This window comes from Pristiophorus japonicus, chromosome 13 (assembly GCF_044704955.1).
Source record: "Pristiophorus japonicus isolate sPriJap1 chromosome 13, sPriJap1.hap1, whole genome shotgun sequence".
Lineage (NCBI taxonomy): Eukaryota > Metazoa > Chordata > Chondrichthyes > Pristiophoridae > Pristiophorus > Pristiophorus japonicus.
The window spans coordinates 51,489,173-51,501,212 of record NC_091989.1 but is presented as its reverse complement, the minus strand read 5'-3'; the positions used below and the strand labels follow the sequence as shown (position 1 = coordinate 51,501,212).

General features: G+C 42.5%; 1 protein-coding gene across 1 annotated transcript in view; it reads right to left on the bottom strand.

Annotated features, from left to right (window-relative positions):
- actr6 (actin related protein 6) overlaps positions 1-12,040 on the bottom strand; it is an 85,897-nt gene that overhangs the window by 21,138 nt on the left and 52,719 nt on the right. Inside the window, exon 9 of the mRNA XM_070897467.1 lies at positions 7,602-7,700. Within this exon, the coding sequence (XP_070753568.1) occupies positions 7,602-7,700 (99 nt within the window). The remainder of the gene's footprint in view (positions 1-7,601; positions 7,701-12,040) is intronic.

The window sequence follows — 12,040 nt, the reverse complement described above, 5'->3', positions numbered from 1 at the left end:
AAGGGTTGACGGTGGATAGGCAATGGCAAACATTTATCGATCACATGGATGAACTTCAACAGTTGTACATTCCTGTCTGGAGTAAAAATAAAACAGGAAAGGTGGCTCAACCGTGGCTAACAAGGGAAATTAAGGATAGTATTAGATCCAAGGAAGATATATAAATTGGCCAGAAAAAGCAGCAAACCTGAGGACTGGGAGAAATTTAGAATTCAGCAGAGGAGGACAAAGGATTTAATTAGGAGGGGGAAAATAGAGTACGAGAGGAAGCTTGCCGGGAACACAAAAACTGACTGCAAAAGCTTCTATAGATATGTGAAGAGAAAAAGATCAGTCAAGACAAATGTAGGTCCCTTGCAGTCGGACTCGCGTGAATTTATAATGGAGAACAAAGAAATGGCAGACCAATTGAACAAATACTTTGGTTCTGTCTTCACGAAGGAAGACACAAATAACCTTCCGGATATACGAGGGGACCGAGGGTCTAGTGAGAAGGAGGAACTGAAGGATATCCTTATTAGGCGGGAAATTGTGTTAGGGAAATTGATGGGATTGAAGGCCGATAAATCCCTGGGGTCTGATTGTCTGCATCCCAGAATACTTAAGGAAGTGGCCCTAGAAATAGTGGATGCATTGGTGATCATTTTCCAACAGTCTATCAACTCTGGATCAGTTCCTATGGACTGGAGGGTAGCTAATGTAACACCACTTTTAAAAAAGGAGAGAGAAAATGGGTAATTATAGACCGGTTAGCCTGACATCAGTGGTGGGGAAAATGTTGGAATCAATTATTAAAGATGAAATAGCGGCGCATTTGGAAAGCAGTGACAGGATTGGTCCAAGTCAGCATGGATTTATGAAAGGGAAATCATGCTTGACAAAGCTTCTGGAATTTTTTGAGGATGTAACTAGTAGAGTGGACAAGGGAGAACCAGTGGATGTGGTGTATTTGGACTTTCAAAAGGCCTTTGACAAGGTCCCACATAAGAGATTGGTGTGCAAAATCAAAGCACATGGTATTGGGGGTAATATACTGGCGTGGATAGAGAATTGGTTGGCAGACAGGAAGCAGAGAGTCGGGATAAATGGGTCTTTTTCAGAATGGCAGGTAGTGACTAGTGGGGTGCCGCAGGGCTCAGTGCTGGGACCCCAACTCTTTACAATATACATTAATGATTTAGATGAAGGAATTGAGTGTAATATCTCCAAGTTTGCAGATGACACTAAGCTGGGTGGAGGTGTGAGCTATGAGGAGGATTCCAAGAGGCTGCAGAGTGATTTGGACAGGTTAGGTGAGTGGGCAAATGCATGGCAGATGCAGTATAATGTGGATAAATGTGAGGTTATCCACTTTGATGGCAAAAACACAAAGGCAGAATATTATCTGAATGGCGGCAGATTAGGAAAAGGGGAGGTGCAACGGGACCTGGGTGTCATGGTTCATCAGTCATTGAAAGTTGGCATGCAGGTACAGCAGGCGGTGAAGGCGGCAAATGGCATATTGGGGATTTGAGTATAGGAGCAGGGAGGTCTTACTGCAATTGTACAGGACCTTAGTGAGGCCTCACCTGGAATATTGTGTTCAGTTTTGGTATCCTAATCTGAGGAAGGACGTTCTTGCTATTGAGGAAGTGCAGCGAAAGTTCACCAGACTGATTCCAGGGATGGCTGGACTGACATATGAGGAGAGACTGGATCAACTGGGACTTTATACACTGGAGTTTAGAAGGATGAGAGGGGATCTCATAGAAACATAAGATTCTGACAGGACGGGACAGGTTAGATGCAGGAAGAATGTTCCCGATGTTGGGGAAGTCCAGAACTAGGGGACACAGTCTTAGGATACGGGGTAGACCATTTAGGACTGAGATGAGAAGAAACTTCTTCACTCAGAGTTGTTAACCTGTGGAATTCCCTGCCGCAGAGAGTTGTTGATGCCAGTTCATTGGATATATTCAAGAGGGAGTTAGATATGGCCCTTACAGCTAAAGGGATCAAGGGGTATGGAGAGAAAACAGGAAAGGGGTACTGAGGTGAATGATCAGCCATGATCTTACTGAATGGTGGTGCAGGCTCAAAGGGCCGAATGGCCTACTTCTGCATCTATTTTCTCTGTTTCTATGGGCCCACGTTTCCACATGATTTGCGCCTGATTTTTAGGAGCAACTGGTGGAGAACGGACTATCTTAGAAATCGCAATTCTCCACATTTTTTTTCCTGCAGTTCTAGTCAGGTAGAACAGTTTTACTTTAGAACAGAATTTTTTCTTCAAAAGGGGGCGTGTCCGGCCACTGACGCCTGATTTCAAAGTTTCCACAGTGAAAACGTACTCCAAACTAAAGTAGAATGCAGCAAGTGAAGATTTTTGTAGAACTGAAAAAACCTGTTCTACACATTAAAAAATCAGGCACAGGTTACAAATTAGGTGTCCAGAACGAGGTGGGGGGGGGTGAGGGAAAGGGAACTCATTAAATTCTACAATCAATCCTTATTTATACTTCTACAAATATTATACAAATAAATCCAACCTGAATAAACATTTATAAGCAAAGAAAAGATTAAATAAACCATCTTCCTACCTGTGTGAAAGTGCTTCAGCCAGGGAGAATTCTGCAACCGTTCATTGCCGCTGAGCGGGGGGGGGGGGGGGGGGGGGGGGGGGGAGGGAGAGGAGGAGAAAGCGGTTTGTTGCCGTGGAGGGGAGGGAGGGGAAGGAGACAGCCGTTTGTTGCCGTGGAGGGGAGGGAGACAGCGGGTTGTTGCCGCGGAGGGGAAGGAGACAGCGGCTTGTTGCCACGCAGGGGAGGGAGGGGAAGGAGACAGCGGCTTGTTGCCGCGCAGGGGAGGGAGGGGAAGGAGACAGCGGCTTGTTGTTGTGGAGGGGAGGGAGGGGAAGGAGACAGTGGTTTGTTGTTGTGGAGGGGAGGGAGGGGAAGGAGACAGCGGCTTGTTGCCGCGCAGGGGAGGGAGGGGAAGGAGACAGTGGTTTGTTGTTGTGGAGGGGAGGGAGGGGAAGGAGACAGTGGTTTGTTGTTGTGGAGGGGAGGGAGGGGAAGGAGACAGTGAGAAGGGTAGCCTCAGTGCTGATGGCAATGTGTTTTTATTAAAAAATGTTCAAAAATTAAACAGCTACAAAGAACTACAAAAATGGCCGAGTGCCAATGTTTTTTTTTCACACTGAGCATGCGCGAACGCTCCAACGCACACCGTTGCCGGCAGGAAAAGAACTAATTTAAATAGTACCGGCCCCCTCCCACTTACAAAATCGGCGTGAGTGTAGGCTCCGCCCCCCTGGGCGCCGCGCCAAACAGACAAGGAGCTGCAAAGCGCTCGAGAATAGCGCTTTTTTTTCTGGCGCCGTTTTAGGCGCGAAAAACGGGCGCCCAGCTCGGGGGGGCGCCCATTTTTTATCCTGTGGAAACTTGGGCCCTATGTTTCTATCCAGGCAGTTGGAGAGTATTCATCACACTTTTGACTTGTGCCTTGTAGATGGTGGAAAGGCTTTAAAGGAGTCAGGAGGTAGGTCACTTGCCGCAGATTACTCAGTCTCTGACCTGCTTTTATAGCCACTGTAATTATGTGGCTGGTTCAGTTGAATTTCTGTCAATGATGACCTCCCCAGGATGTTGATGGTGGGGGATTCGACGATGTTAATGCCGTTGAATGTCAAGGGGAGGTACTTAGATTTTCACTTGTTGGAATATCCCATTGCCATTGAAATTAAGATTTAGTTTCTACCTCAATAGCCATATATGGTGAAGGATCCCAGAGTTTAGTAGCTCTCAGTTCAAGAACATCATGGAGCGGGGGTGGGGGTGGTGGGGTGGTGTTGTCGGAAGGGCATATCATTGATCCTCTGGGCTGCTGGAAGTAGTGCTCGGGGTGGAACCCACAATTCCGGGAAACTCCCAGTCCTTCTGGGAGGGTTGGGAACCCCATCAAAGACAATAATACATAATCTATGCTGACACTTCAGTGCAGTGCTGAGGGAACGTTGCACTGTTGGAGGTTCCCTCTTTTGGATGCGATAATAAACTAAGGACCTGTTTTCCCTCTCAGGTGAATGTAAAAGATCCCATGCTACTATTTGATGAAAAGTAAGTGAGTTCTCCCAGTTTACTGCCTAATATTTATCCCTCCACCAACATTAAAGCAGATTATCTGGCATTATCTCATTGGTGTTTGTGGGAGCTAGCTGTGCGTTAATTGGCTGTCGCATTTCCCTACATTACAGTGACTACACTTCAAAAATACTTCATTGGCTGTTGTGAAAGGCACTATATAAATACCAGCTCTTTCTTGCCTTTAAGTTAGAGATCTGTTCATACAAAACTTTGGTAATTCGGTAATGCATCAAAGATTCAGTCAGAGTAGCTACAATTTAAAACAAAATAGATCCAACAAACCACGTCTTTTAGTGCATTTATTCTAGTTGTCATAAATACCTCTAGTTGCTTTGGCTTTTCAAAGCACCTGCACTCACAGTTGTGTAATGGCAGTGTGACACTGTTCTGCGGTGTGGTTAGACATGCGTCTGTGACCACAGCACCTCATATGATGAGTCTGCAATATGGGATGCCAGTTGAGGCCAAGCTAAGAGCCCCTGAGGGGGGAAAAGAATGGAGCAGGAGGGAATGAGTACTCAGAGGAGCAGAGCTACAATAAGACAGATGTCAAAATAAAGAACTGGATATGGTCCCCAGGTAGCTTTCAAATTCACATTGCTGTGCAGTCTGCATTATGGATGAGCAAAATGAAAAACAACCAACCCACTAACTCAGCATAACAACACACATTGTGGCAGGGGATGAGATAATAATCCCTTTAGATTTACACACATGACTGGTAAAGCCTAGCACCTTGCTAGAGACTGATGGTATTTTGCTGATAGAATGCCAGCATTCAAAAAGAACAGAAATGGAAAACGCAGGAAGGAATAACAAGAAAGAAGTTAAAAAAGGGCAGGAAATAACAAGGGAAACTGAATAGCAAGGGTAAATTCTTCAGCCGCGATGCTCAGGCAGCTGGCCTGATAATACAGATGATTGCAAGGCTCGCAGCTTAAGAACCACTATCCCTACTGAATCTTCTAAAACCAAATGATATGTCCATTACAAGCTGTCAGCCTAAATGGGCCACCCACCATGGGGTACCTTTCCAATGAGAGAAGTGCAGACTTTGTGGGGGGGCCGGGGGGAGAAAGAATGATTGCTATGTCCAACACATAGGGTGAGATGAAGTAAAGTGGAAAGGGGCTCATGTGGGACATAAACAGTCGCATAGACCTGTTGGGCTGAATGGCCTGTCCCTGTTCTGTAAAATCTATGCAATACTTTGGCTGCAATCAAAAGCTTCGCCAGCAATTCCCTATACCAAGTGCATGGGTAAAGTATGGATGCCACAAAGTGTTTCCTCTCAACCAGTCAAACCTCGACAGTGGCCACATGCAAAGCGCTCAGACAATCATGCAGTTCTTTCATGGTTTAACGTACATGCCCCATACTGCAGCAGCGCAATGGTTCTAAATGTGACTTAAAACTGGAACTATTGTCACACGAGAATCTGTAAAAGCAAGCCCTTAAAGCAAGCTGCATAATGCATTCTCATTTAATCACACATGCTGGGAGGCACTATGTGCTCTTCAAATTTCCACCATCTCAACACTACTATACTTGCAGGACAAAGCAGGGCAACAAATCTGTATTAAATGAGTAGGGCCCTGAAACTTAAGCACAAGCTTTCTGGTTTTCGTGTTATTGTTTTTGCCCCTTCACATTCATACACATATACGCCAGCACATCACCACACACAGCATATAGCCATGTTTGAAAAGGTATCTTGTGGCCAACATTCCAGCAAATGTTCCTCTTCCAGTTCTGAAAGCAATCCCCAACAGCCAACTTGACCTGCTACACAAATGGAGTGCATAGCAACACTCACTCCTCATCCAGCACCAGTACAAGAACATCCAGTGCAGGTGGATTTAGATAGTCAGTTCGAGAAGAATGTATCAAGTGAATCACAGAACCCGTGATTAAGAGCATATTGTGGTTGTTGAAAAGCAGGAGGGTGTGCTCACAGTCTTCCTCAGCTACAGAGCCTCATGATTCAGACCTCAAAAAAAAAAGCTGCTACCTGATCAAAATGTAATCAATTAAGAATGTGCAAGACACCCTGCATGGTCTTGCAGCAACTGTGGTGTAATGCACTAGTTACCTGTGTGCAGTTTTGCTTGACCACTTTACATTATGGAGTATATGACAACTTCAGGGGGTATTTTGAGTGCAACCCATGGTAACAAAGGTATATTTAACACTGCATCAACATGCCTACAGTATGTTCCAAAAGTTACTCTGGTGGTTTCATGTGCCTCATTACATCTTCACTTAGCTGATGCTCGCAGCTTTTGCAACAGTTTCATGAACCAGTCCGTCCTTTCAGTCAGCTTTCTCCTTCAGAAGTTTGTCTTAAAATGAGGGAATATATGACTGCCTCTTGGCATTTAACTGTATGAATGTGTATTTCAGATTGATAGAGCAGAATCCCTTAAAATTCATGAAGCCCACGGAATTGTGCATAAAAGGTCAAATAATCACACGAATGCTATCAGTAATACTATGGACTCTCAGGAATCCTGCAATGTGGGAAAATTGCAATGCCCTCTTATTCTGTTGCCAGTTTCCAATGGGAATACTGATGAAGTGCGCTTGCCTTGGTGAACAATGCATCAGTGAGCTGATTGATGCTGTGTACTGCAGATTTTCACTTATGCACCCTGTGGTAGCTTGCAACAAGCCTGAAGTATAAACGTTCAGGACTGTGGTGACCATAACTGCCAGTAGCAGCGCCTTCCCCATGGTGAAAATTGTCCAGCAGACAGCACAACTCTCTGGTAAAGTGGAGCCTGTGAAGGTAGTTATACTCAGACATTCCCAGGTAGGCTCCTTTCCTTTCCCCTCGAAAAACTCGAACTGAGGGGAGCATACATTTTTGAATCTAATGCAAATGTGAATAATTACATATTATTCCAAGAAGAAGAAATACCAATAATGAGGATCGCCACCAAATTAACAGGCCCACTTGCGTGTTCTGAGTCAGTGCGAACTATGTCAGCAGCTGGAAAATCTACCCTATAAAGCTGAAGAAGTAGTGCAAGTTGGGGCCTCCCAGACAGTATGAGAGATAAACAAAGCTTCCCTCAGGTAGAGAAGAACAAGGATCAGATGACTGATATGCATATTCGAATATTCTATCATTTTCAAGTTATTTTCGATATTTCATATCCCCTTCCACATCCATATTAGTCTCTTCAGGTCAATCTTTCTAACATCCCCCTTATCTTTTCTCAATTGGAAGGATGCAGTGGTCCAGTGAACAGACATCCCACAGATAATATCAATGCCAATTTTTAAGTTGTCACATCAGGAGGTGTGTGAGAGAAACATCTCTCGCTAGGTTTTCCTCTCCATCTCCCAAATGAACAAAACTCACCTCAATGGGAAGTCCAATTGCGAAGATTAAAAGAAGCTGGGTCTGTGAATGTTAGAGCAGACTGGCATATTGACTTGACTCTCAGTTAGAAATCTAGTGCAGTTACTTACTGTGCTATTTCCATATCTTTGTAGAAGTCTTGGGACACGTAACATACATCCTCCTTCACTTGATTAATGACATGTGTTTCATCCATCACGTGCAACTGTCTAAGAGACACAGATTTATCCAGTTTGAATCAAGTGCAAATGTGAATAAATGGACAATTTAAGAATCAGAACTACTAGTTACCAACACTTTTGGGACTAAATTATATTCCAAATTATTCACATACTGATAAAATGTTTGATAGTGTGCAAAATCACTGCAATAACCAGTATCAGATGGGTGTACATTTGATAATTGTCAGATAGTAAAAACAGAATTCCTATCTATAATAATCTTGCTGTCTACACAACCTGACGTCCTACTGTCTTGTTTTTATCCCATATTTGTGTCAACTTTTTCCTATTATGAATTCCTCAGTCCACATTTATAATTTGTTTTACCTGCATACTCAGCACTAACTACACAATCTGATCTAGGTTCTTACAAATCACTCAAAATGCTTCCTGAATTTAAAAAAAATATATAAACGTAAATTTCTAACTGATACGGGTTTAAAACAAAAACATTTTTAATTACAGATTTCACAATAACATGGTTACATTTCTCCATTGATCTGTCATTGTGTATTTTACTGCATTCATTAAAGTTTTTTTGACATCCTCAGCCTCTCCCAAAAGCCCGAGCTCGGACAATATTTTTGCCCAGGCTGGTGACACTGTGCTGAATTAGGATTGTGCGGTCTGAGCACGTACAATGTAAACTTGCAGCTTCTGGTCAAATTTTTCCAGTTATTTTACAATAAAGCTAGAGGACAAATTTCAAAATCTTTATTCAGATAATATTTACACTGCCTTCATTATTTTTTAAACTCATTTAGTTTCAGGCTCATCGTCCTTAGATTAAGAGGGCCTTCATGCTGTCAATCTCCAGGACCCTCACTCCAGTTCTCTTAAATCCCAAGGCCATCCTCCCAATGATACCAGTGTGTACGGCTATCCTCAAGTGCAGCAAAATCCCATTTTCTCTCCATTGTATTGCTAAATATCAAATACCTAACTACAATTTGTGCATATTATAAACCATCTTTCCCTGTATCCTCAGCTTTAAAAACAGAAAAGGATAAAAAATTAAATGCATAGATAAAAGAAATACAGGTTGAACCTTCCTTATCTAGAACTCCCTTACCTGGAACCACACCTCATCCAAAACCATTCCCGGCCACCAGGTGGCGCATACGCAGAACTCCAATATGAACAAACTGAAGTCGTTCCTCGCTGCCGACTCCCGCAATCGCTGGCCTGACCTGACCCCCCCCCCACTCCCACTTGATCTCTTGCCACACTCCCAGCACCAAGCCAGCCAGTCCCAATATCCCCTTGCTCAGTACCTGTACCATCCAATTTAACGTGACCACCCCTCGTTCGGTAAAATCCCTTATTCAGAACAGGTCAGGTCCCGAGGGTTCCGGATAAGGGAGGCTCAACCCCTTAAACAATTGGAATTTGACTTAATTCAGTAAAGCAGTGGCTCCGACATTATCCTCCTCATGGTATAAACATCCAATTATTATCCTCTGACCGAGCAACCCCACAGGAGATCTACTAGTAAAAATCTTGCATCTCTGCATTCTTTCTGCTTATTAGAATTTTTTATAGTTATAATTGGAACAATGTACACTTGTCACAATGCAATTACACCCTCTTGCCAGTCGTAGTGTTTTGCTTCACCTATTTTGGAGACTGAGCTGGGCGGTTTGCGCAATTGTGCGACAGTACTGCCTACCTTGGATGATTCAGGGCTATAATCATGATAGGAAAGTCGATGCAGGAATTTATGCCAGACACATTTTATTTATTTGATCCTCTCTTGTGGTGTTGCTTCTTTTACAAGGGGAGAAATGTTATATCGTGTAACACACAATGTATTATTTCACTGCTACGGTATACTTGTGGGATCTCCGGTCCCTCCCTTCAAGGCCACATGGTCTAAATCCTTTAAACAAACCCATCCTTAGTGGCTATGTATACCTTGAGATTTATTAGAGGGAAATTATTCTTTCGTAGACTTGCCAAGACTTGTAAATCTCTGGATCCTCCCCAAAACCAGAAAACCCACCAGGGCGTGACTGGCTTCCTTTCTCTTACTTTAAATATGATGAGCACATCAAAAAACAATGTACAAACTACATGCATCTCCCATGACACTGCTCATGATGTCACTGTTCTATAAAGGCAGCAATGTTGTGTCATGTAATGTACAATGTATTAATCTGCTTTAAAGTGAAATGGTGCCAATTTATACATCACTTACTAGCAGCTAGCTTTAGAGATGAACTAGTGGAAGCCCGGGTGCAGGCTGCCCCTCACACTATTCACCATTGGTGATGAATGGCATATTGTGTAAGCTAAGACAGCCTCCCTCAAGTCAGCTTAGTTATCATCAGCTTTTACTTCAGTTGTAAATTTTAAAAAGGACTTAATGAAACATTTTCAGAAAAAACAAATGAATTTGAATAATTTTCAACTATTTTAATCCAGCAGATAAACAGCTCTAAATGCTGTAGCACAAAGGTGTACATTTTATTTGTGATGTTCTTGCAAATAATGATGGTGATGGAGTCTCCCATCAAGTCGATAGCTGAGTCTCAGTTGTTGTGGTTGTGCTGATGGGAGAAAAGAGCACAATCCAAGATCCACATATCGCATTGGAAGCTAGATAAGGCCGGTAAAGGAGTTGTCTTTTGTGCCAGGTGCTTGGCATTAAAATCTCACCACTGCACAGCCACAAATTCATTCAAAACCAACATGGTGCTATCGTGGTCTACACAGCCACTTTAGAAGAATCTCCCACAATGCATCACAATTCACAGAATCAAATGCTTTTGTCAGGTCAGCAAACAGCACGTAGCGGTTCAGATGCTCTTTGCTACACTTTGTGGATATGACATGCTGAGAAAATGTCAAATATTCAGCAACCAGTTCACGGTGACTATTTCAGCGTGAGCGATCACCTTTGTGTGCATAGAGGTACAAAATGTTGGTGACTTTGAAAATTTGTGGTACACTTTCATGTTCTCAGATTTTATTGTAGCGTACAAGGATTTAATTCTTAGCTTGTGGCCCCTATACTTGTAGATATCTGAAGGGATACCATCTAAACAGATTCATTCAATACAACTCCTGTGCCTTCCCCTCCCCCTTGCTCCACTATCATTCTCTTGACCCTTAGCCACCCATGCACCATATAGATCCCACAACCTCAACCAGTTTCCTCTTCACTTCCCCTCCTACTTTCCTTTCCTATCAGTGGCCCACAAAGAGGTGCTGTTTGCTCTCAAAATTCAATTTTCTCTTTTTAAAAAAGGAAATTAAATTAGAATCAGGAAAAAAAATTGCCTGTCCCTCTCACACATAGATGTAGAAATCAGAACCCTGTCTCAAAGGTATAAGCTTTACCTTTAATACCACATAGGCATTAACCTTTCAGACAACAAAACTCCAGTTAAAAACTAAACTAGTTGGCTTCAAAGTTCAACTTTTTTTTTGAAAAGTGAATTAACATTAAAAGCACTTCCTTTCATACTCACTTCTCTCTGCACTTTTTAAAAATGTAAAGTGCACAAAATAAAACCTACAGCAGGTGTGTCATCAAAACTCCATAATTGCTCACACATACCCAACCTTTTTTTTTTAAAATAGAAAAGGAGAAAGATTTTACCTCAGTAAAGCTTTTGATATTTGCCCTGTTGATTTTTTTCAAATGTATTTCAAGAAAATCTATTGGGCAGAGCATGCTAGGAACTAAAGGACAATATAGCATTGACACGGTTGATTGAGCAGTACTGATGTGTCCTAGGAGATATACTGCACACATGCAAACTGCAGAGTCATAGGCCTGGGCAAAATGACCAAGTCCACAATTAGGCTTTTAGGAGTGGTTGAGGCCTTCAAGTAAAAACTTCAAAGAAGTTACAGAAAGAGAATGCAATCTAATCATGTTATTGTGAATTATGTTTTTTTTTAAATTTTGTTTAAACTCTTATTTTGGATAATTGGGCTTGGGGTTTCCACTAGGGGTGAATCATGAAAATGTGCTCAAAATGGGCTGAAAATTGTGCCAGTTTTGTAGAGTTGAAGTTATGCCCAAGTTGCCCCTTAAGTAATACGTGACCTCCTTATTCTTCCTACCAAAATGTAATACCTCACATTTATCTCTGTTGAACTTTATGTGCCAATTATATGCCCATTCTGCAAGTTTATTAATGTCCTCCTGTAATTTGTTGCAGTCCTCCTCAGTATTGACTATTACCATCAATTGGTGTCATCCGCAAATTTAGAAATTGTGTTTTTGATTCTAAAGTTTAAATCATTAATATAAATTGTGAACAACAGTAGTACCAGCACTGATCCTTGTGGAACACCACTAACCACCTTCTGCCACT